This window comes from Dioscorea cayenensis, chromosome 6 (assembly GCF_009730915.1).
Source record: "Dioscorea cayenensis subsp. rotundata cultivar TDr96_F1 chromosome 6, TDr96_F1_v2_PseudoChromosome.rev07_lg8_w22 25.fasta, whole genome shotgun sequence".
Classification (NCBI taxonomy): Eukaryota; Viridiplantae; Streptophyta; class Magnoliopsida; order Dioscoreales; family Dioscoreaceae; genus Dioscorea; species Dioscorea cayenensis.
Window position 1 is genome coordinate 3,197,551 of NC_052476.1, and position 26,987 is coordinate 3,224,537.

The following is a 26,987-nucleotide window of genomic DNA, read 5'->3' on the forward strand; positions in this document are numbered from 1 at the left end:
AATATCAATAAAATATTATCACCAAACAAACATAAAATTATGTCTTTCCCAAGAGATAAACCACAACATTGTGAATCTATGAGTTAAATGAAACACTTCCTCTTCAAGTGAAATGCCATGATGTCAATCCATATTAATATAAAAAACAAATAATTATATTTAAAAATAAAAATTATGCCGTTATTCAAACGGTCTTAACAGAAGAAGACGCGGGAAACCTCTCAGCCCGCCACCCCTACTTGTCCTCTCTCAAATTTGTCACTTTCCACACAAAATAAATCAATAAATAAATACATAGATAAATAAATGTCATCTTAAATCCTAAACCTTAAGCCCTACAATCAATCCAAGAATTCATATCAATGTTTATGTTCTGTTCTTTGTCTTCATTCCACCCAATTTCATTACTTATCCACCATTCTTGGCTTCCTGTCTTCCTTGCACATTGTGATTCAATTCCAAATGGGTCGGTTTTCTTTTGGATTTCTGATAATTTTCGCCTTTCTTATGTTTTCCGATGAGTTTATTGAGAATGGGATTGCAAGTTCGGTAACTTACGATAGCAAGGCATTGGTCATTGATGGGCAGAGGAGGATCTTGTTTTCGGGTTCAATTCATTATCCTCGGACTACACCCGAAGTAAATGAGGATCTTGTTTTCAGAATCAATAGGTTTTATGATTTTATCTTTGCTTAGGTTTTTGATGTTTTATTTAGATGTGGCCGGAAATTATTAGGAAGTCAAAGGAAGGAGGATTGGATGTGATTGAGACTTATGTTTTCTGGAACTATCATGAGCCTGAAAAAGGGCAGGTAGGAGTTGGTTTTTTGATTGATCAACGATTGATTCGATAAAATTTGATTTGATTTCAATGCTAACTAGATTTTGTTTATGTAATCTTGCAGTACTACTTTGAAGGAAGATTTGATCTGGTGAAGTTTGTCAAGGTGGTTCAGGAGGCTGGACTTTATGTGCATTTGAGGATCGGCCCTTATGCTTGTGCAGAATGGAATTATGGGTTTGTTTCTAGTCGATTCTAAATGTTCGCATGGAATTGTCACCTAAATTTCTATTATGCAGTCATCAACAATGAAATCCAAAAGACATGCTCTACTTTTGAATGGTTAATTACAAGCTTCCACGAATTTTATTTTTGAGCATCGAGAAACAACACTAGCATGCAAAAGTTTCACAAATGCCGAATTTGATAACTATTAAACTGCAGAAACATATATGCTGGAGTCCAATGAGTATCACATAAATGTATGCCTATTATTTGGCCAATTAGGATGCACAGCAACACTTTGAAAGTTTTAACCACAGCCAAAATAATTATGCAATTTAATTAAGTATCCTCCAAAATAAAGAGTTATTTGATTTACATTAGCAATAGCATACCTGATACGATGTATTTCTACTTGCAGCGGTTTCCCGATGTGGTTACACTTCATTCCTGGAATTCAATTTCGGACAACCAACAGGCAGTTTCAGGTAAATTAGAAGCATGAGTTCTTAACATCCATTCTCAAATTTGACTATTCATTCCAATTCCAAAATGATGGCAGTCCCTAGAAAAAAATTTTACTGACAGCAAGCCTAGATTACAAAAAAAATTCGGTTGTTTTGTTAATTATGAACTCTAAGCTCATTGTAACACAGGAAGCGATGGAGAGTTTTCTCACGAAAATAGTAAATCTTATGAAGGATGAAAACCTTTTCGCGTCACAAGGTGGCCCAATCATTCTTGCACAGGTAATACTTACAATCCAATTTAACGAAAAACTTCTCCAAGTTGCTTCACCATGATCTGTGCATCAGCTAACCATCCTTATTTAAGAGAGATAATTTCTCATCCAGGAGTCAACTATGATGCTAATACATTGGAATTATTAGAGTAAATATTAGTCCTACAGCAGTTAAATTAGGAAAATATGAATGTATAAGTATGGATCCTTAATCCAATCAACTTAACCTTTGAGGTTAATTAAGTTGGGCCAAGATAATTTGTTCGCATTGAATCTAACAGAAATGGCATCTAACAGATTGAAAATGAATACGGAAATGTTGAATGGGCATATGGCATTGGTGGAGCACTGTATGTGAAATGGGCTGCATCTACTGCTGTTGCTCTTAATACTAGTGTTCCCTGGGTGATGTGCAGCCAAGAAGATGCACCTGATCCTATTGTAAGCCAAAATCAACTTCATACATGCTTTATTATAGCAGCTTTACTTTGTATTATATGCACACTTACACTAACATACACAATGTTATGATACTTAATCACATTCATTCCCCATAATAAATGTACTTATGATGCAGATAAATACTTGCAATGGTTTCTACTGTGATACATTTACTCCAAATTCACCTACCAAACCGAAGATTTGGACCGAGGGCTATACTGGGTGGTAAACTTCCATGCCTTATTCTTCTACCAGATGCTTCTTAGGAACTACTGAACTACGAAATCTATGCTCTCTTGTTCGATGATTTTGCAGGTTTCTATCATTTGGCTATGCAATTCCTTACAGACCTGTCGAGGATCTTGCATTTTCTGTTGCACGATTTTTTGAAACTGGTGGCACCTTCCAGAACTACTATATGGTATCAAATATTTTTTAAATTCTACAGATTAATTGCATGCAAAATCGATTGTGTTTTCTTACACCAATTGCGGTTTCAGTACTTTGGAGGAACAAATTTTGGAAGAACTGCTGGAGGTCCTTTGATTGCAACTAGTTATGATTATGATGCTCCTCTTGACGAATATGGTATTGTCACTGAAATCACTAGTAGAAAACTCATCAATGATGATTCTGATTAAATTGTTCTGATATATTTACACAGTATTTAGAATTGGTAATAATCATGCTACTTCACAATAGCTATTAGATAATCAGAATAAATAGGATGCACTATTATGGGATAATAGCAGGGTTGCATGAATAAATCAAATGTCCACAAAAGATGATGTCATACTACATTACAAGAAATAAAATTTATCTCATCACAATTTGGAGATCTCATATTAACTATGAAGTCTATCACTATAGGAAACATTCACGAATGCTATTATTAGGATAAGCTCTTACCGAAACATTCGAAAATTAAATAATTTTTCTTTCAAAAAATTTTCATTTGAACTCACATGCAATTTCTAAGTTAAAAGCATTTCTGTGTATACATAAGAGAATGGATTCAGAAGATAATGGGATATTACAACTAGTTTTATATTCATAAAGAGTTACGAGGATTCTAATATAGAATCCAAAGCTAATATGAAAGCATAGGGTAGTTCATAGTACAACCAAGAAAAACTAGTGCAGCTAAAATGTGTAATTGACCCTTTTATCAGACAAGAAACAGAAGAATTAACAAAGAAATGTGCATTCTTTGGAAAATCATCAGGGCAATAACAAGAAGCCGAATCTTGAATTAGTTATGTAGAGTTGGGACTCTACAGTCAAGAGAATGAATACAAGTTCCAACATGGCATATGGGGGTGAAAACAAAGGAAACATGTTTGAGTCTGCAAACCAAAAAATTAGAGGTGAAATTTTAGCATATTAAAGTTTCATCATGGTCCAATATAAATATCAAACATACATGTTTTTATGATCTGGTATCACAAGAACACAAGAGCCACCATAGATCAGAGTTTTTGCAAGAATAGAACAAAGCTGCTTTACCAATAAGTATAGAGTTTACACTAAATAGAATATGCGAGTCATTAGAGAGAATGGCCTTGATTGTTCAAAGATTATTATAGGTATGGTTGTATCATTAATATATCAAATAATCTACTGCATCATATATTCAATGGTCATTCACCTTCTTACTTACTAGAACATCATCACACTGTCTTCTAGCTCTTTTAGTTATTATCATGATCTTGATAACTATGAGAGAAAGCTTTGCGAGGACTTTGTATCATCTTTGAAGGAAAATGCCACTATTGTTCTTTAACAGACACTCCTTGCAGGTTTTCTTAGGCAACCAAAGTGGAATCATCTGAGGGACCTTCACAGTTCAATAAAGCTTTGTGAAAAATATTTGGTGAACGCTGATCCAACTTATATATCTTTCGGAACAAATTTAGAGGTGCACAACCAAGCCTTAGTGGTTATCTTGCATTTGCTTATTTAACTCGGAGTAATCACCCATGATTGATAATCGAAATTATAGTTTTGCTTCTAAGAAAAGAGAGATTTGCACATAATCTGCTGCCGTAGAAAGGGTGATAGTTTTACATCATTCCTATACGACAATGTTCATGATGCAGAAACAAACCAACCCATCCCTGTGTGGGCAAAAGTCACACTTTAAAGCAGCTGCTGTTTGATCATCTTCATCTCCCTTATGAAGAAACCAGAATCCTTCGACTATTAAGAGTATTTTCACTTAGCATGATTTCATCAAGAACAATTAGGGCTTTGTTCCATTTCTGTTAGATATATGATACCTAATTCATGGAAGCCAATCTTTACCCAGGAAAGTTATTCAGCATGATTAGTTAATCTTATTTCAATTATATAACCTTAAGGTATTCCGTGGTTTTCCAGGGGCACATCTACAATGATTCTGCAGGTTGTGCGGCATTTCTTGCTAACATTGACCATACCTCAGACGCAAATGTCTCCTTTAACGGAGACACATATTTCCTTCCTGCTTGGTCTGTCAGCATTCTTCCAGATTGCAAGAAAGTCATCTTTAACACAGCAAAGGTATGACTAGATAATATGTTCCAACTGGTATTGCGTTTTGTATTTCTGCTTATTGTTAGATGGCATTCACCATATGGACAAGTCGGTTACAGCCTCATGACCAAAACTCAAACTTTCCATCTGTATGGTAAGTAGGATATGCCACTAAATTTACCGAACTCACCTATCAAATCACTTTAATCATCTATATATACAAAGGTAAAAGAAATCCTCAATTTAATGCACTGAGGAGCTAATAATCAGATCTCTATTCTGCTTTCGCTTATTAACCAAAAGATCGATAGAGAACTTGAAACACCAAATTACAAAATTTTCTCCAGTAAATCAGCTATAGTGTTCGAAAGATTTAATAGCATACTTTTAATTAGATGACATATGAGAAACACAGCATCGATATTCTATGACAGAAATCATGATAAGATGATTCTTTAACATAACAATCCAGCTGTACACATCAAACAAAAGATGGCTTCTACTTTCACAAGTAGAACTGAATTGTTTCGTCTTCTTCATGCTCTACAAGAAATTGATATTATAGCTTGTTAACATCTTGACTGAAGGTTGTTTCACAAAAGACCATTGGTGATTCTTCACATGAGCATAAAGTCAGCTCTCAATTATCTCTAGCATCAACATCGTGGGAATGGTATCTTGAAGAAGTTGGAACATCAAATAATTACTCATTTACTGCTCCAGGTCTACTAGAACAAATTAACACCACAAAGGATGCTAGTGATTATTTGTGGTACTCAACAAGGTAACTGCATATATGAAGTATTTCCATTTACCCATTGTCCACATGCATTGGTAAATCAATGAACTCAAATGGGCATGTTTCAGGAGATGGAACTTAGTGATGAGAATATCAATATCTTGAATTAGATGAAATATAATGTTAGGATACATTCAATTAAAATCATTTCAAAGATCTCAATACTTAATAACTTATATGTTCAACAGGAAGCTTGTTAGTTCTCTCAGCAATGCCTGTCTTTCCTTTTGCAAAAATCTCACATGTATATTTTTCATATAAATTAAGCAGCTCATATATAGAATTGAGCTTTAGCTCTTCTTACCTGTCATGTTCTGGTAAACTACGGTCAATGCATAACTTGTGTTCAAATTAGATTCTCAGAAACCATGATTTACTAGAACAGTTAGGAGGCTATTGTTTTAGTTTCCTACATCAAAGCAGGTATTTTGTTTGGCAGTATTAACGTAAAGGAGGAAAAGGAAGTATATGTACACATAAAGAGTTTGGGGCATGCAGCACTGCTCTTCGTGAACAAAGAACTTTCAGGTTTGGATTTTGTTCTATGCAGACACAATTTTTAAAGGAACCCTTGTTGTGGCATCAATGAGTTGAGCAATTATATACTCATCCTATACTATTTAAGATCTTAATCATCATAGGTTCAAAGATACATCATGACTCTGATTTCAGCAAGCTTCATCAAAGAGATAGAGCAAATAATCAAGGACTTGTTGTTCTTTTAGATAACCTTGTTTACATTGAGGACAATTGGCAAATAGCCAATAAATTTTAAGAGATCTTGAATATTTATAAGGAATGGATCTGGCCATTACTAAAATAGGAAAAATAAAATTTGAACTACTACAACAAAAATTCAAAGGAATAGGAAATGTTTACAAATACAAGTCCATAATAGAAACCATTTGTAATGAATGTTCTCACAGTTCTCTTAAGTATTTCATGCATTCCTCGTGAATGAGCAGACTATTCTGCTTGATCTTGGAACATTTTCAGGGCTTGGATATGGAAATCATGATGATGCAAGCTTCACAATTGATCAATTAATCACACTGGACCAAGGAAACAATTCATTGGAAATATTAAGCATGATGATTGGGCTACAGGTATGCTATGTAGTCATCTTGCAGTAAATTTACAGTTATTAAGTAGAATTAAAGCTGCATGTTTACAGCTTTGGATTCCATTTGGCAATAAGATCTCATTCTGGCTGCAGAACTATGGACCTTGGTTCGATATTGTTCCAGCCGGAATCTATTCAGTCATAGTTGATGGATTCATGCAGTCTGTGCATGATATATCTAGTGGAGTTTGGACTTATCAGGTAGTCAAATATATCTTCACTCAGTTGCATATCAACCAACCTTATCAGAGCGAGAATATGAATGATAGTAGGCTACTTTGTACTTATAAACCTCAAATTTACTACTATTTTAGTTCATATTCGATTTCAAAGTCTTTCTCTGAATTCCAACAACATCCACTCATTGCTATCAAGACAATTGATTTGAATTCAATACTAATTTAGGCTCTCCATGGTTCATAGTGGCAAAGATGATTTTAGCTGCAGATGTGAGCTAAATGTTTTACAATGTCACCTTTAACTGTAACCATTTGATTAGTAGCCTGGCAGTGTTCCTCAATGTTGACAATTCTTATGTGAAACTCACAGAAACATGATCTTGATAATATCCTCGTAAGTGACCTCTCTATTCAGGTAGGCACAGATGGGGAACATCTTGAACTTGATAAACTTAAGCAAGAAAACAGTCCACTTTGGGCTTCAGGGAGCAAACTGCCAACAAATCAGACTTTAATATGGTATAAGGTATGTGTCCAAGAAAAGAATAATTTGCATTCATGATCAGCACAAACATGACTTCTAGTACAGTAAACTTCCCTGGTTTACATGACTAAATAAGATCATTCATTTCACTATCTCAGACATCATTTACTGCACCTAAAGGAGCTGGTCCTCTAGCATTGAACCTTGCTAGCATGGGCAAGGGTCAAGCATGGGTTAATGGGCAGAGTATAGGACGGTACTGGCCGGCTTATCTCTCTCCAGCAACAGGCTGCACAGAGAGTTGTGACTACAGAGGAACATATGACTCGAATAAATGCCTCAAGGGTTGTGGCCAACCTGCTCAAACATTGTAAGTATCAGAAATACATTCCTTGCATTAAGTTAAATTTGTAAAAACCCAGATATTGATGGTTCACTTCCATTTCCTGGTCCTCACATCTCATACTAGCTAGTATTAGTATGGATGAACTCCCTTCCCTTGTGATCTATTCTATTACTGGCTACATATTTTCAGGTATCACATTCCTCGCTCTTGGGTAAATCCTGGCCAAAATTTACTGGTTCTGCATGAGGAAATAGGCGGTGATCCTTCTAAAATCACGGTGGTGACTAAGACGGGACAAGAGATATGTGCACAAGTATCTGAATTGGATCCCCCGCCTGTTGGCTCTTGGAAACCGAGTGCTGACACCATGTCTAAACATGTGACTCCTTCAATCAGACTATCTTGTGAGCAAGGATGGCGTATTAATTCTGTCAGTTTTGCAAGCTTTGGCAATCCAAAAGGACAGTGTGGAAAGTTCAGTCATGGCACTTGCAATGCAGAAGGTGTTATTCCAATAGTGCAAAAGGTATAACTGCATGAGTAAATTGTTCAACATACCCACATTTGTTTAATTACTAAATTGAATAAAATTCTATACAAAGATCCTTAACAAGGAAAAAAGAAAGAAAAGAAAAAAACAGATGAAGCTTGTTACTCAATAGATGCACTTTAAGATTCCTAAATCCATTTAAGACTTTAAAGTGTGTAACACCCCTGCTGTCCATGAATCTCAAAGCACAACTGTAGAATAACAAGTGCTTTCCTGTTATCTTTACATAGTTTGTACCCAATCAGAACCCCCTAGCACACTTTGTTTGAAGAAATCATGCCATGATATTATTGATTTAAAATAACTACTATTCACCTCTACATTCTTCCTGACTTGAGGATTTTTTTATTTTAAGACATTTAAGTTATAATCAAATCTTACGAGATTTCAGTGCTGATACTAATTGCAATTACAACTGCAGGAATGCCTTGGCCATGAGAGCTGCTCAGTTGCAGTCTCAAGCCTCAAGTTTGGGGACCCTTGCCCAGGATTAACAAAAAGTCTTGCAGTAGAAGCAGTCTGCAGTGAATAGAGGATGAATTCCATGTCTATAAGCTAGTTGTACAGCTACTTATTAGACTTTCCTAAGTAAACAAGCATTTTCGCATCTATGGTACAGAGTTTGTTTGATGAAGATGTGGGAAAAATTGCTTTGAAGTCATGGATATTTGACCTTTTGAGTCAAGGCTCAATCCACCTCAAGTTGACAGTTCTGGATTGACCTAATAGTCATGAATTTAGACAATTACTTTATGAAAAAATTATATGTAAGCTTCTGAATTGTCTCAAACAATGGAATTTACATAAAACTGTGAACATTGTCTTTGTTATTACAACTTCCTCCATCTCAAGAGAAGATTGCAAAAACATGTCCACATTATCCATATAACATGTCTGGTCCAGATTGAGTTAGCTCATCAAGTCTAACAAATAAGGGGGCACAGGGCCAAGTCATTTCAAGTTGGGTCGAGGTTGAGTATGATTTGGACCAAGCAAAATGTTAGATTGGGCCAATTTGAACTTTCCAGATAGTGAAGTTTGTATGGTGATTCCCCATCTAGATGTGCTAAATTTGTTCAAAGTTTTCTGCAGCTACAAATACTTAACAGGAAATAATATTTGGGCAGAAAATTTACATAATACCATAACATAAATATCTTTCAAAGTCTTCCAAATAAATGCAAGTAGAAAATTCAAACTGTGCCACTACATAATGTAAGACGGATAATCTTTAATAGGAGAAAACTCTGAACGTTCTTCGATGATAACCACTCCAAAAATGAGATGTCATTACCCAATCCAACAGTTTTATCTAGCCAAGGAAGTTCATGATCACAAGATGAAGCACAAGGTTGCAAAGAACAAAGTCAGCAAAAGCACGTTCCGGAGGTAAATCCTGCATCAGGATAGCAATTTATTAACTGATTAGGGTTTGTGAGTTCAAATGCTAAGATACAAGATAACTACTGAATTACCTTGAATTCCTTGTTGTCTTTGTTGACTTGAATGCGGAGACAAACTGCACAGCATAGAGTTTGCTACTCAAAACACTACTCAAATTGAAGCTTACTAAGCTTCTAAGCATCAAACGGAGTTTTGGGGAATAATTCTACCTGCAAGAACCGCTGTGCCTACACAGGAAAGCACTCCAGAGAGAAATGAGTTGAAAGGAAATGATCCAACTATACCCATGTAAGCTACCTGTGGCATCATGTTACATACAAGACCACATCATTCCAAGTGATCATGACAGGAACAAAGCCTCCGCAATAATTAAAAAAAAAAAAAAGAATACAGATAAATGAATACAAATCAGAGAGTGGATGGTGGACCACACAAAGACAAATGGACTGTTTTCATTCAGAATAACATGAGAAACATGTGAAGGGTATTAGATATCAGGGACGATACTGGTATACTTGCCTCACCCCTCTAGTCATTAGATTTAGATTAGATTTGGAGAATACTATTCAATGTTGCTGCAGAATTAATTTTAAGCAATAACTTGGACTTTCAAATGGTCCTTCTCTAGTTGAAAGCACCATTATAAAGATCACAAAGAAACTGCCAACAAATTACTAAAACCACAAAGGTTCGTCTTCCAAATGTATAGGCCATTACCTATGCCTTCAAATGTTCTACGTGATACACATTAGAAAACATAAACTAATATATGCCAGCATCAACATTATAGCTCCTCAGTAAGCATCATCATGACTACATTAAATTTAGTAAATAGCCACCCATAAAATGGTGCATAGGCATTTAAATCTTTTAAGAAAAAGGTGATTCCTGAATTGGAGTCCATAGGAAGCACAAAAGATGCAACAAGTCACACTTGTAACAGAAAATAATCAATGAGCTAAAAGGAGCAACGAGCAAATTCTAGTGCATCAGTACACCAAGGCACACTTATAATAATGCAAAACAAAAATAAAGCAGCACATCCCCTGGTGTTTTAATGGTTAATTATAAGAATTTCAAGGGAAAATAGAAACGGTTTATTGACAGGATCAAAATTCAAGAGTAAATTTAAATCAAGGAGTTTTCTTAAATATGTATAATCTTATAGGGAAGAAGAGTTTTCTATCAACCAGACAACCCAAATTACTATTATCCAAATATTCAATAATTAGTAATCAAGTCATATTATTGAAATATAAAGCACATAACCAAGTTGAGCTGTGTAACAAATACGAAGAGAGAAAGTAGCCCAAGTTCTAAGAATTACACAGAAAAAACAGTTTCCGCTTCCAAGCAACATTGTTTCATGTGCCTTAACAGACTGTATCTATTCAAAACAGTGAAGATATCAAAGCCAGTTAAGATATTACCCAGACAAGATATTGCAGTTGAGTATGTTGGTGATGATGAAGAAGTTCAGGCAATTTGGAAGTATAAAGTATAAGCAATTATAAATTGTCTTCAATATACTAGGTTGCTAATACCCAGCAAAAAAGTATAATACTAAGTAATATTTCAATGTATGACAGTGTAATTTGCATTTGGTGTGAAACAACAATTGCTAATAGCATGGGCACTTTGACGGTAAGCAACTACCACCAAGTTGGAGAAGCCTCCCACTAGCCTCCAACTTGATACTTATTAGGATCCATCAGACCATAAATATATATGTATATATATATGATTATACAAGTCATTATGGAGTAACAATCATAGGTCGTTTCAATGGTAGAAGAAACAAAGATGCTAATTTTATGTTCAATTTTTTATAAGCATAATGATACAACAGATGTACCAAAATTTGAAGAACTATAAGCGCAAAATAAAGGAATTATAATCTTTCACCTGAATGATAGCTGTGAGGACTGCAAAAACAACATAGAGATCAATAATCTGCACAAATATATAGAAAAGAAAAAAACCATGGATCATTATTAGTCCCATTTGATGTATAAAAAACTATTTCAAATGACATGGAAAGTGGAATGCTAAAGCCTGATACGTGTAACTAACTAAATTATAATCTTACTTTGAGATTCGTTGGGGTAGAAGCATAAGCAGAACGAAGAGAACGAATGAGCGCTTGAGCATCACTGGCGGTTGTTTTGGCCATTCTCACTCTTTTCCTTCTATCTCTACATAGAAACATAAACGAGCAAAATTAAAAAATAAAAAAATAGTATCAAAAGAGTGTCCAAAGGGCCATAATATGTGTGTGTGGAAGCTACTACAAAATTCTGTGGCACAGAAGGAAACCAACCATATAAATGAGAGTAACTTGTTAAATAATACATACAAATTCCCCATTCTCCAGATAAAACTACTATATTTCAGAGTCCACAAATTTTCCCAAAATGACTGTAAACCCAGGCAGAAAGTTTACTAATTTCAAGTTTCCAATGAGTCGAGTGTTTACCAGAGAAGGAAAAAAATCCTAAATCCTATATTTTGTCTCTAAGGAATAATATGAAACTATCTCGATATCAAGCATTCCATTGGTTGCTGAATGCTGATCCATCAAAGAATCAGATATCAGAATAAAAAAATTCCACACAAATTCTAAAAAGTACTACGTTACAACAAACCGATGGCAAAATCAACAGCATTTCATACGAAATTCATAAACTATAATCAAATTCCTAGATCCATTAAACTCCATAAAAATCACTTCTATTACAAACAAAAAAAATTAGGCTTTGCCCCAAGAATTCATGCTCCGCCCATTTAGCTTCATAAAAATCACTAAAGCAAAGGCAATCATCCAATGATTTTCAACAAAAGAAATGAAACCAGCATCACCACATCATCAACGAAAACAACCAAAAATAAAAAATAAAAATAGAACTTCAGGCAGGAATTCATTCAGTTCATGATCAATTTCAATGATTTGACAACAAAAAGAGAATTGCCCTACAGGATTGGTTTCCAGATCCTAGAAAAACTTGAGGGGCATTGTCAAGGGAGGAGAGTATTGGTTCTAGATCAACAGAGAACCCCAAGAGAAGGAGGAGAAAGGAAGCTAAAGCTCAGAGAGACGAACCTGCGAGAACGAAGACTCTTTGCAGCCGCTTCCTCCTCTATGCGCCTTGAAATCAGGAGGAGGGGTTTTGTTAGTCTTTGGTTTTTTTTCATATACACCCTTGTACATAATATATTTCTTATTCTTGTATATGCCCTTGTTAATAATTTATTTTATATTATTTTATTTTATTTTATTTGAATTTTTTACTTATCATTGTAATTTTATTTTGAAGAACAAGTTTTGATATTTTAATTTATACTAAATAAATTTTTTTTTATAATACATATAAAAAATATAATTATTATGATAGGCTAAAGAAATCATTTTTTTATATGCTCAACATCATTATTTTCATATAAACTCCATACATTCCTTAAATAATTTTAAAATGACTTAAAAGGGCTTATAACCCCGCTTTCCTAGTATGAAGTCAAAAGTTGATATGAATATGACTCATCTCTATTCTTTTTTTTTTTTTCTTGTGAGATAAGAGAGATGGGGAACAAAGAAGAGAAATATTCTAAAAAGAAGTTATATTTATATAAATTTATAAACATTATCCTATTATGAGTTTAGAAAAATCTATAAAAAATATATATAGTCTTAAAAGCAATTTTTGTTTTCAAACCTTTCTAATTTTACTTTATTTCAAAGTCGCACATCATATATACTTAATCTTAATCATATCCCCAAAAAAACACTATTTTGGAAGCATTTCTTGGATGGACATTTGGTCAATTGTGATTGGTTCAGCATTTTTGACAATCAACGGCCTGCATCTACTCTTTGATGGACAATCAGCAGCCTAGATCTCTCATCTTCACTCCCTTTAAAAGGTGGATTTTACTTCTTTTATTATTCCCACCTTAGCCACCAACAGTAGTTTCTCACCCTAGCCAGCAACAACGGTGAGCGGCAAGATGAGAAAGGGCGACAAGATTTGGGCTTCTCTCTCTTTCTCTCTCTCTCTCTCTCTCTCTCACTCTTTATATCTCTCTTTGTGTTCTTTGATCACAACGGCGAAGATGAGGATCTTAGCTCTTTTCACCATATCACAGCCACATCTCACTCCACTTAATCTTAATCATATCCCCTAAAAAACACTATTTTAGAAGCATTTTTTTTATGGACATTTGGCCAATTGTGATTGGTTCAGCATTTTTGACAATCAACTGCCTAGATCTAGTCTTTGATGGACAATTAGCGGCCTGAATCTCTCATCTTCACTCCCTTTCAAAGGTGGATTTTACTTCTTTTGTTGTTCCCAACCCTAGCCACCAATAGTAGTTTCTAACCCTAGCCAGCAACAATTACGAGTGCCCAAATGAGAAAGGGCGACAAGATTTGGGCCTCTCTCTCTCTCTCGCTCTCTTTTTATGTCTCTTTGTGCTCTTTGATCACAGCTGCGGAGATGAAGATCTTAGCTCTTGGGCTTCTCTCTCTCTAGCTCTATTTTTATTTTTCTTTGTTCTCTTTGATCACAGCGGCAAAGATGAGGATCTTAGCTCCTTTCACCATATCACAGCCACATCTCTCTCACTCCATCACTTAATCTTAATCCTATCCCCAAAAACACTACTCCCTCCGTTCCTTTTTATCTTTCATGGTTAACCGAATCTCACAGTTATTTCACAAACTTTTATAAAAAGTTTGTTATATTTCCAAAATTACCCATAATTTATATCTTCACATTGTTCTATCATATTTAATTCCAAGAAGAAAATTGAATAGAGTGTTAGGGTAATTTTGGAAAAAAAAAATAATAAATGCTTCTTGATGTTAGAAAATGACAGATAAAAAGGAACATGAGTTTATAGCAGATAAAAAAGAACGGAGGAAGTATTTTGGAAGCTTTTCTTGGATGGACATTTAGTCAACTGTGATTGGTTCAGCATTTTTGACAATCAACGGCCTGGATCTACTCTTTGATGGACAATCAGCGGCCTGGATCTCTCATCTTCACTCCCATTCAAAGGTGGATTTTACTTCTTTTGTTGTTCCTAACCCTAGCCACCAACAGCAGTTTCTAACCCTAGCCAGCAACAACAACGAGCGGCCAGATGAGAAAGGGCGACGAGATTTGGGCGTCTCTTTCTCTCTCTCTCTCTCTCTATTTTTATTTCTCTTTGTGCTCTTTGATCACAGCAGCGGAGATGAGGATCTTAGCTCCTTTCACCATATTACAACCACATCTCACTCCATCACTCATCTCTATCACCATCTTCTTCTTCTTCAACATCTCTCTCAACTTTCATGGCCATATATTTATATATACATATATATCTCATATATGGAAATGAATTTATACTATGTAATTAATGCAGTGAAAGCTTTGGGAGTAATAGCAGGGATTATGGGAAAGAATAACTAAAACTTCACTGTTGGTCCTTGCACCGGAAAAGGTAACTTAATCGTTCCCAGTGCACTCCAAGATATAGATCAGAGCTCTGTCACTTGCCATTGCCATAACACTTGCTCAATTGTTTCCATGTAAATTTTTTTCTCTCTCTTTTTAATTCTTATAAATTTAATTTTGTGTTTTTTTGGGTTTATTTTGAAAAAAAAAAAGGTTTAATTTGATTTGATTTGAAGGTCTCTGAAGGGACAGAACCTCACCGACGTTCTCTCGTCGGAGTTACGATGCCTCCAAAACCTTCAAAAGCTGTAAGTGCATGGAGTTCTTTTTTTGTTTTTGTTTTTATTTTATTTTTATTTTTTTAAGTTTTTTCATGTTTTGATTTTCAGGTATATTGCTTTGAGGTTGTTGGTGGACTTGAGAAGGTAATGATTTGTCTCTCTTTTCTTTATCTTGGTTTTTATCGGATGTTTTAGGCTTATTAATTTCATATTATGAAATGCATGTATTGTTTCTTTGCTTTTCATTGATTTTATATTTTTTAAATGTTTTTTCAGTTATATTCAATGTTATTAATGTTATAAACAGTACTCTCAGAACACTTTTTATTAATTTATTTATTTGAAGGAAATTAAGGATAATGAGGCCTATTAAAGCTCTTGCTATAAATCACAGGCTTGCTGATTTTCCTCCTGATGAATGATAATGAAGAATGAACAGAAGACAATCAAAGGTTCTCCCCATCCAAGATATATATTATTAGTAAATTACACAATTTGTTTGGAACTAAGGAAATATTGATTCATTTAATTTTTTTTAATAATCTCGCCTGAATTTTGAAATTTTTGGTGAAGAAAATTCCTGTTTTTTCCTTCTTTTTTTTCTATGTGTTAAGTAATTGGATTCATTGGTGGTTTTCTATATATGACTGAACATTGATTATATGTATGTCAGTGTGTGGTTGATCTCCAATCCTCTCTTGGTTTTTTTTATTTTTTATTTAGTAAGGTGAATTGGAGAGGTAATTTAAACCTCTTCTCATTTTGAATTTTATGTTTTTTTCCCATATGTGCCAATCATATTTCATGGATTGGAAATTAGTTTAAAATTTCAATTGCTTCAAATTTGGTGAGTGTTTGATGATTTAATTAATTGGAACCTTTTGTCATTACTTTTTTTTTGTTTTCTTGCATTTTGAGTATTATGGGTTCTATGGAAAAATGATTGAGCTTGAATATTAATTCTAATGAACTCATCACAATTGCCAATGTGTTGTTACAGTTATTAAATGTGAGAAAAAAAAAATCCTTTTTAAAATGGTTGATTTGATGCTGCCAGCGTGGCATATTTACAAGCATGCTTGAGCCTAAATTGTTGACATTTGGTTACAAATGTCAGTGTGTTTTTTTTTTCTGAAAAAAAAAAAAACTTTCATCACTTATAAAATGGTGTGAGTGTATCATAAGTCATTGCATTCTGGATTGAGTCTATCCTTCATTCAAAAAACCAGGCAAATTTTATAATTAATAAGTTAATAATGTTGATAAATACATATGCTATGTTCTCCATTCATTAGCAACTTTAGTAAATATTTAGCACTGAAATGCAATGGGTAAATATTTAGCACTGAAATGCAATGGGTAATAATATAGTTTGGTGTCAATTGCATCCCATATAAAAACATGATGTTCATGATTGAAAGTTAGCTTGCTTGAAGGTTAGCATACAAGTTTGAAAGGACTTTGATATAATAAAAAAATTAGTTAATTATTATTTTCATGTATATATATATATTGTGCTTATGCTTTTGATGTCCATTGCACTAATCTATTTAATTTTTTATCCATCCATGTAGTAAATGATTACGTTTAATTTTTTTTGCTTAGTACTCGAGTAATTTGATAGGAGGGGGTGTATATATATTGACTTTTATAGATATTAGAACATTAAATGCTTTTTATCCATAAAATCATGATTGATATTATTTAATTTTTAATTAACCAAACAAAAAGTATAATAATAGTTGTTTTTGTTTGAATATACTGGCCTCACTTCTCTCTAAAAAAGTCGCATAGGTTCACTTTGTTTGGTAGACTTAACCTAATCCGGCTTATTAAAATAATAAATACTTACAAGGTTGGACTTAATGGGCATGTGTGTGTGTTTTTTTTAAACTAAGTTTTGGTGTGTTTTATTGTTCTATTATTGATGGTTTTTTAAATTTTATTTAGTTTCAAAACGTTAAATGTTTTCATCCATAAAATCATAATTAATACTATTTATTTTTTAGTTAACCAAAATTAAATAAAAATGCAATAAAGCTAGATCCATCTAAAAATTTTATAGTTTGGAAAAAAAATTAAAATTTCATTATGATAATTGTGTGGATTGATAATATAGTAAATGTAACTTTTCATATAATTTTTAAGAAAGGAATTTTTATTATTTGATAGGATAATAAGTACGAAAAAAATATATATAATTTTTAAAAACAGTTATGGGCCTCGGAAAATTGCGGGCTTATTATAATATTAGATATTGAGATCAAATTAATTTTAGTGGAAATTGCCAAAAAAACCCTTTAAGTTTGTAAAATTGCCAAAAACACCCCGTTAGTTTTGCAATCCCCAAAAACCCCTCCTTTTTAAAAGTCTATGTTTTTTTCAAACCCCCAAACCCCTCGTAACGGATGTGAACGGAGTGAGTTTCAAATTTTTTTGGACGAAAAATGCCCTTGCATGGGGAGTCGTGGGTCGCAGCCCATCTCGGGCGATTTGAGAGGAAGTGGGGGTTTTTCCGTAGGGTAACCCCGAGAGACGAATTTATCGGAGCCGCTTAATTGCTTTTTTTCTCAACTCACGCCTTCGCCTTTTTCCATTTCCAGTCGCCTCCGGTTGTCTCTACCGCCAAGCCTCCGTAATTGGCATTTCATCGCCTTTTTCCCTTTCCACCCGAGATCTCAAGGAGAAGTCCCCCGCGAACTAGTTGGCATTTCATCGCTTGCAATCTAAGGTATTGAGTATGGTTTTTATGTTAACCTGCTCACATAAAGAAAGATTTTTTTCGGTTTTGTTTTTGTGCTCCCTGCTTTTTGTTGGAAGATATCAAGTCTCGCAGGGGATTTCTACCGGGGTTTTGTTAGTCTCGCAGGAGATTTCTGGCTAGGGTTTTTGTTTTTGTTTTTGCATTTTCGTATGTATACACTATCGAAATAGTTTTTTTCGATTGTTATGATTTGTGTAATATTTATAATGTACATTTCCCGCTTCGCTTTGATATGGTTGCGCTTTTACAAAACGAGGTTGACGCTTAAGAAATGAGATGTTACAGCTTTAACATTTGTTGTCTCTGCTTAAGTATTCTCGCCTCGCTTAACAAAATGGGTCTCTGCTTAACATTTTATATCTCTCGCTTAATAACCGAGAGTTTACCGCTTAAAACCTTATATTTCCGCTTAAACTTTTTGTCAATACCGCAGTAGCTTTGTGATTACGGGCGGTCAACCTAGTTAATGGGCGCTGCTATTTGACACCGGCCAGGAGACCTTTAGTCGAATTGAAAGTTAACATGACCCCTCGACTAATCGGGAGATTATTCGAAGGACACCGCTTGCGCTGCTCATCGAGCTGGAAGCCATATACCAAGAGAGGGCCCTTCTTGATTCTTCTTTTGCAAAGGTACGATGGTCGCACCAATAAATTCGTGGATCGGGAAAGCCCTCACCGAAGTTTCAGCACCTCAAGATGTGGCCCTCGTCTTGGTCTCAGGCTATGATGGCGACGCAGCTGGTCTTTCGTAAGAAGAAAACCAGTCGGGCCGTCAAGGGCTGTGATCTATCAAAGACCCACGAGAGACAGCAGACTCCATCAAGAGCACTCGCGCAACTTGTTCGACGTAGGGAGAAGAAGATAATTTTGTCAAACTCCCCGATGGTGTACCTCATGGGGACAGCCCTCTTCCCAAATACATCATGCTCGGTTCCGAACCGGATCGCTGATTACGCCGATGATCTACCACCATGGGGCGATACGCACGGGCGCAGCGACGACAAGCTGGCTTATGGAGGATATTCCACAAGCTGCCGCCCGAGTGCAAGATAGATGCGCCGGAAGAAGACCAACACAGTGGTACATTAAGGGTTGCTCTGGTCGCGCTTAACGCCCTGGTTTTACGAGATGACCGAACGGGAAGAAAGTCCGCTTCGCAAGATCCCAAGGATGTCGTATACGGTGAAAGTACTTACCTAAGCAAGCGACGGTAGAAACGAGCTTGTCATCGCCGATGGAAAAAGAGGTAATAAATCATGGACAATGTCTAACATAAGTCTTTAATGTTTAAACATTTTATTTAGCGCTTAACTTTAGTATTTACCGCTTAACTATTATTCATAACCGCTTTAAATATTTTTGTTCTCCGCTTAATTATATTCTATAACGCTTTAAATATATAGTTTTTTTATAGTTTAAAATGAATGATCTCACTGAAATTGTTTGGTTTACATATGTTAGTTTCCCGAGCTGGTTCCGCGACGTCAAGAAGAAATATTTGTTGGCGCCAACCGACTGGATGGATGCCATCGCTCCCGAACCACTTGCTCGAAGGCGGACGAGAGGGCAGCCTCTATCGCGCGCTACCGGACGCCTGCTCTCCTACTTCCACCCCACCACGCCACGACGATTCCCTCGACGCCGGAGAAGCCCTCCCCTACCCCGCAGATTGCAACAACCCCCTACCACGACAACGATAGCCCCTCCGACCATGGCAGCCCCTCCGACTGCGGGCAAACCCTCACCGTGACATTGGGCTAAGATGTCACCGCGAACTCTTACGCAGTGCATGCCGATATTGACGATCGAAGTTTCTCGGCTTGTCGCCGGTGGAGGCGCTCGAAGGACGTTTCACAAACTCGGGCCGCGCCATCCTCGAAAAGAACTCGAAGCACCCGGACGAACGAGGCGCCGGAATTTGACGACGACGACATCATCGGGAAGGTCATTCCAAGGCGGCCACATTCAAGAGACTTGCGAAAAAGAGGAGAACAATATCGCCTCGTCTCCACCGCCGACCGACGATGAAACAATAGCAACACCATCGGGCGGCCGATGTCAGCATCGAGTCTGCCGCCGCTGATGACATGGCCACGACGGTGGAGGACATCGAGATGATGTGGCCGCTGTCGCGGTTGAGAAGGTCGCTGACTCTTCTCGATGAAATCGTCGACCCGGTGGAACCGGCTGCCGAGATTGCGGCATCAAAGATGGACACAATCCCTCAAGGTCAAGAACAAGTTAAGGGTGTGTCTCCCAATGATGCTGCTGTCATGGCCACGGCTGAGAAGATCGTCGAATCCGCTGCCGCGGGCCGTGGGCCGACAAGATCGCAGCCCAAGCAGACACAATCCCACCACAACAAGAACCATGTAAGGAAGTGTTCAGCGGGTTGATGCTCGCCGCCGCCGTCCCTCAAGATCGGGCCGTACACAATCCCACAACAAGAACAACAATGTAAGGATGTGTTCTGCAGCTGATGCTCGCCGCCATCGTCCCCCGCGATCGAAGGAAGATGCCGATGAAGACCCCGACCGAGCAACGAGAGAGATGATCAAGGCCAATCAAAAAAATTGGACCGCACTGGCTCGGAAAGCTTTTTATTCAAGAAGAAGAAATGGGTTGGCCTCGAGTCGTTTTTAACAAATACGAGCAGGAGTTGATGAGGATCTTCCTCAACCGCCTATGGACTGGGTAAGTGTAACGCTTTTTATGATATTGTTTAAAGGGTTTCTTATAGTGTTTAACTATTACCTAATAGTGTTTAATACCATTATGTTATCATTTAAGTTTTCGCCTTTACCGCTTAATTATATATAATATCATGTAACAATTGATAATATCATTTAAATATTTACAATATGGTCTTCTAATATCTCGTTATCGCTTTAACCTCAAAGACCGTCGCGTGGAAGAACGACGTCGCCAAGACCACACGCCGACATGTTATACACGCGCTGAGGGGAAGGAGATGGTCACCGATGATGTGATGGACGCTCAGATGCATAATACAAAAGTCGCCGAGCAAAGAGCCATATCCTTACAAGAAGCGCGCCCATCATCGCATCGCTTACACTGCTTTATGTCAAAGCAGTGACGACGCACATGACACAATTATGGCTATGATCGGGGATGCCGTGCGCAACCTCGCATGAAGTTCAAATTGTCATCCTCCCGATAATCATGAATGGCCACTTCCATGTCGCCGTCCCCGACAATGATAAACAAGAATACGTGCATTATTCTTCATGTCCGGGTACGATAAGGACGCTTGGACATGGTAAGTTCTTTAATTATGTCCGATTAATATCCGCTTTGGTATTTAAATCGGTATTCTAATCTCGACTTGCATATCTCGACAACTGAATCTATTCGACCTTTGTGTCGATCATGGAGTTAGGCGAGTCGGCGACGTCAAAGTACCCGTCGCAGCACGCATACGTAAAACCCCACGCTAAAAACAAGGAAGCGCCGATTGCGCCGCCTCACGCCATGCGGTTTATCGAGCAATCACTGCGGGGTGAGAAGTTACGGCCACCGCAGACAGACGCTCCTTACCCTCGGACTACGGTATGTTACCCGCGATACTTAAGGAGGGAGGGCACCATGGGCCCATGACAAAGGGGGTCGCTCAAGCTGGGTTAAATTGCTTTTTGAATAACATGTCTTCGTATATCCGATCGCCAATTTTGTTTTCAAATGTAAACTCGACAAATTCAATTCATTGTTTTCGTGTTCAAGAACATGACTTGTATATCTTAATGTAAATTTTTGTTTGTTTTGAATTGTAAAGCGGTTAAATTCCATCTCGGGTTTTATTTCATTGTTTAATTTACGTCTGTAATTGTGTACATTTCACTTTCATTGTTTAAATATACCATATATCGCTTTAAACATCGCTTGAAATATTTCAAATTACAGCTGTATCCGCTTTAAAAATAACAATGTCTCCGTGTAAATACATTCAATTCGTAGTAAATACACAATGTTTCCGCTCATCGCTCGGCTTTATTAACAATGCCTAGTCGGCGACGCTTTCATCGCAAGATCGCCGATCGCGACCGGATCCTGCGCTGGCCGCAATGTAACTCATGGACATCAAACGCTCATGACTCGATCCTCTTCGCCTCAGGCCGCCCAGTCGCTTTCTAGTCACAGCGGTCGCAAACGAAGCTCACGATTTCCGTCTCAAGGCCCGCCATCGCTCGTGCACGGGAATATAGCTTCCTTTGTATGCCAGCTTTGTAATTGTCGACGTGAAGTACCCGCTAATAAATCGATGTACGCTGGTGTCTGTTCGCATTATTGTCACGCTAAAGCATGTTTGCAAGGGATACCATAAACTTGCCACCTTCGACACGAACAAGTTCTCGATGGCGAGATCCACGGAGTTGCTGCGATTGTCGATCACTTCAGAACGATCATCGACACAACGACTCAACACGTAAGATTTCGGCTCGCCCTCAACAATGATCTCTAACTTCGAATGTATGTCTCGGCATAAGTAGGTCTCCCATTTGGTCGCTTGCTCACGCCTTGCTACATAACATGCGCATCAACTTGAACCTCGGCAAATAAGGTTAAACAAAGATGTTGATGGTTAAATAATTCCACAACATGTTTAAAACATTATCTGAATTAAATAAACGAAATGATTAATATTTAAAGTCGAAAAAGTGTAATTAAACAAAGATTGAGAATGTTTAAAGGGTAATACTAAATGTTAAGTGTAAATCAACATCTCGCAGATCTTACTGGAGTCGACCATTTTCGCCACCGTAAATGACGAGCTTCCTTGATCCAAGCATCGAACGATCCGCGACGCTCAATACATCTCACCCCAACGATCACCTCCGAATGTATAATTCACCAATGTGCCATATCCGATTTATTAATCAACCAAATCGATGAGCTCGGTGATACGGGCCTCGCAGCTCATTCACTGGTATCATCGAAATCTTTAGCCGTGGATGCCCACGCAATGCGGAAGCATATAGACCAAAGACTCCTCCCTCAACTGCCTCCCCTAAGTCCGACATCGGCTTTCATAAAATTCGCCTAAAACCAAATCGTCTAAAGACAAGACGCATGTGGCGAAGAAGGGAAGACTCTCGAATGACAGCCAAGGCCCCTTGACCTGTCCGACACGAAAAGGTAATTATCTCACGATAATTCCACACCTCGTGATAAGGCATAGAGGTTAGACTAGACGTGATGTGATTGGGCAGGTATTTTTTCCCTCCATCCCAAGGGGCAAAAAAGGGAAATATATGTCATCGTCGCGAGGAAGACATATTGTCATCGCTCGAATGAAAGTTCTCAACTCAACATGAGTCTCGTAAACGCTAAGCTTTTTATGTTTAAACAGATACATATAGTGTTTAAAAATAACGGTTAACCTGCTTAACTAAAGTCTATATCATGTAAATAATATGTTATTGTTTAAATTGAATGCTTAATCGACATCGCTGTCTAGATGGGTACCTCCCTCGGGTCACTGCTTTAAAACATATTTACGTATTTTTCTTAAACACCGTTGTCATTGTTTTAAAGAGTAACTTGAGTATTGTTTAACTTTTTTTCTATTGTTTACAATGACGCTTTTTGTTTCCCACATTGTTTTTACTAGGTCTCCTCGCTTTAAATTTCGTAAGTTCACAACAAATACGATTGTTTCGCTTTATTTATAAAAAGATTTACAACATTTACAACATTTACAAAGATTTACAACATTTACAACATTTACAACGTCCGCCGGACTTTTGACACTCACGACTCGACCCTCGTATAACGTAAACAAGTGTCTCAGACATTCGAACGCTCACGCCGTTGACAACAAGCTGATCAACTTGAACCCCGCAAAACGCATAACATTAAAAAGGTTAAACAACACACATTCATGAAAAACGACTATTAATCAATGTGTCATGGTAGGACTTAAACGACGATCCCCGAGTAGTTAAACACGTAATCGTAATGCTGTACACCGACGCCATTTTCTTAAACGCTAACGTAAAAGTCTCAAGTGGTAAATGTCAACTCGTTTTAAAGGATGTTTCATGATCTCCTCCTCTGAGAATCCTCCGCAATCACGCAATACGCGAAAAACTTTCTTTTCTTACCCAAGTCGAAATGCTTTCTTAATTGCTTTCCCGCATCCATCACCGGAGAATCCTCCTGCATTCGTGCAATTATGAGAGGACTTTCGCTAGGGTGAAAAAGATAGTTTAACTAGTTCGGTGATTACGGCTAATTGATTCTCAAGATAAGGAAGAAGGCTCACGAAAACATCCTTTCGTGATAGAGTGGTTGTCCATGGGAAGAGGAGGAAGAGGAGGAGGAGGAGGAGGATGATGAGGACGACGAGGAGTGGTTGTCCATGGGGAGGGTTCTTCCTGGTTATTTATGGTGTGAAGTCCACAAGCAGTCGACTCTTCGTATCCGAGAAAAAGTTAAACGCACACTGGCCGATATCGACCGATGAGAACGAACGCGTGTTCGGAAATTTAGATATACAGGCATAAGAATTAATGCCGGCCATTAATTTTTCACGCACGGATACCATACCTTGCCACCGCCACGCACACATGCCAACAATTCAGATCAAACGAAAAAGATCACCGTTTTACGCAGAGACTTTTGAGAATTTACATCGCTTATGAATAGTTATACATGTAAAGATAATGTTAAACGGAGATGGGAAGTATTAAACGGATATGACAATTATTAAACATATTAGTAAAAATATTTAAACGGATAATAGCAAATAGTTAAACATTATTTAAAAATATACAAATAGATAACCATAAACTAGAAGAACTTTTACAACGAAACGAACTCGTCAGAATTATCGCTCTTCTCGTCACGAATACAACTTTACAACCATAAACGAGAAGACGATAATGGCACATGCTCTCGCCGACAATAAAATCGACATACCTCATTTGAAGACGAGTACTGACCAATCCGATGGAAATCAATTTCTATTTTCTGCTCGAGAAACCGATTTATATATTTCGGTATGATAACGAGGAGAACAACAAGATGTAATGCAACCCTTGGCATTGTTCATCAGAAACCAAGTGTAAAGCCCTTCAAAAGATCGAAACACGATGGATTTTCGCTGCTTTCCTTTTCCCACCATTTTCAAGTGCCAAAAATGGGATTTCACAACATGGACCCATTTGAAGTGAACTAGGGAGGGGTAAAAGGAAGTTAAACACTAAACTAAGGTCAGTCTGCGGGTGTGTAAAAGTAGGAGGGGTTTTTGGAAGTTTTGAAAATTACTTATGTAGAAATAAAGAATTTTCCCTATTTATTAACATAATATTAACTAAATTTAAGGTTTTACCTAATGGTTAAAATGAAAGTCAGATGGCGTTGCCTTTTGTGGGTGAGGTTTTCTAACTTAAGTTATATATATATATATATATATATATATATATAAATATTAAAAAGAAAAGTAAGTAATAAAATAGTCATAAAAATTCATCATAAAATATTAGGTTCTTTAATTTCTTCATAGTTTAAAACTTATTTCATTCTAAATAATTGGTTTGTAGTCTCTCCTAAAAATATAACATAAACACCACCATCCCTTACTAATCACTTTATCATTAGCAAATTTTTTCTAAAAATCTGGTAAAATCATTATTTCTTTTTCTGACAACATCAACAAGCTCTTTGATCCTTCATCCACTATTAACACTGGCCTTTTTCTTTTTTACCAAGAAAATTTTGTAAATATGTTAAAAATATAATGAGTAATACTAGTCCTTTCTCTTCTTTCTCTTCCTCCTTCCTTTTTCCTTCTCTTTTCTACCCAGCAACAACTCAGAAGTATTCTCTATTTTTCATGTAACTTTGATAATTGCTTCTTCGTGAGAGATTCGCCACAATAATATGTAATGGATTGTAAGAGAGGCAATTCTTGTTGATCACCTTGAAAATTATATTCAAGGTTTTCTAAACTACTTTGGGCTTTCCAAGATCTCCATAAATAAATCCAACACTAAGCTTTTGATCTTTTATGAATTGCTGCTCTTTGAAGATTCCCGGATGGGTGTTAATGGAGGTGCTTTGAATTCAAGACAGTATTAGAAGTTTACATGTAGCATAGTTTCGAAGAGATTTTATTTGTTGGCTGATGTACTTGACCACCTTTCGGTAAGCAAAGGCCCTTTGATCACCAAATTTATCTAGAGCTGCTGATTTCTATTTGATATATTGATCTTTTTGTAGCCAGAATATGTTTTCTTTTGCAAGATAAGTCATCAATTTGTTATTTCGAAAATTGAAATTCATCAGATGCTCTCACCAAAATTCAAGACATGCAGTGCTGGACATTGTATCTCCAGCGGGAATTTGTTTTGATCTTAGGGACCCAGTACTTTTCTACTATTTGTTTTTATTAAACTGGATAATTGATTATCCTAGCTTAGAATCAAGTAGAACCATTTGACAATGGTGGTGCGCACACATGATATGTAGCTTTTTAAGTTGGTTGTTTTATTGCAACAACGCCTCTGGATGTCGCTAATGAGTCTTTGTTCATAATTTCGTAGATGTTTCATGGATTATGTCTCCTTGAAGAAGGTGGCATGGAGCATTAACTTATGATGGAGGCTCTTTGTTTGTTAAGACTCAACTGATGGTGATTATGGGATGGTCCACCAATATAGAAACTCTTTAGTGGGTTGGTGTTTGAGTGGGTTTTGATCAGGGATCTATCTTTTTAAGGGATGGGTTTTTGCACTACCAAACCTGAACTTCTTCTCAGACGACGCTAGCTATATTGGCCTATTTGATTTTGTTTAGTTTATTGTTGGTATTTTGAACTTCGGTGGTTGTACCCACATGCATGGTCAAAACTATTGTTAATGGGTTGATTACTACTGAATAGGGTTATATGCCACTA

At 36.8% G+C, this 26,987-nt stretch overlaps 2 protein-coding genes across 2 annotated transcripts; one reads left to right on the top strand and one right to left on the bottom strand.

Moving 5' to 3' along the window:
- The first annotated feature begins 366 nt into the window (after nt 1–366).
- Nucleotides 367–9,116, top strand: LOC120263603 (beta-galactosidase 6-like). The gene is made up of 19 exons (XM_039271565.1): nt 367–639; nt 717–812; nt 906–1,018; nt 1,425–1,491; nt 1,660–1,752; nt 2,043–2,186; nt 2,323–2,411; nt 2,502–2,607; nt 2,687–2,774; nt 3,986–4,104; nt 4,566–4,727; nt 5,288–5,484; nt 5,939–6,027; nt 6,496–6,605; nt 6,716–6,823; nt 7,217–7,327; nt 7,444–7,655; nt 7,821–8,157; nt 8,603–9,116. The coding sequence occupies exons 1-19, from the start codon at nt 463–465 to the stop codon at nt 8,711–8,713; spliced, it is 2,529 nt and encodes an 842-aa protein (XP_039127499.1). The 5' UTR covers nt 367–462; the 3' UTR covers nt 8,714–9,116.
- Nucleotides 9,117–9,280: 164 nt separating this feature from the next.
- LOC120263604 (dolichyl-diphosphooligosaccharide--protein glycosyltransferase subunit DAD1) lies at nt 9,281–12,749 on the bottom strand. Its single transcript, XM_039271566.1, has 6 exons — nt 12,686–12,749; nt 11,675–11,780; nt 11,491–11,538; nt 9,795–9,882; nt 9,657–9,700; nt 9,281–9,577 (listed from the first exon to the last, which is right to left on the bottom strand). The coding sequence occupies exons 2-6, from the start codon at nt 11,756–11,758 to the stop codon at nt 9,494–9,496; spliced, it is 348 nt and encodes a 115-aa protein (XP_039127500.1). The 5' UTR covers nt 11,759–11,780; nt 12,686–12,749; the 3' UTR covers nt 9,281–9,493.
- Nucleotides 12,750–26,987: the final 14,238 nt, after the last annotated feature.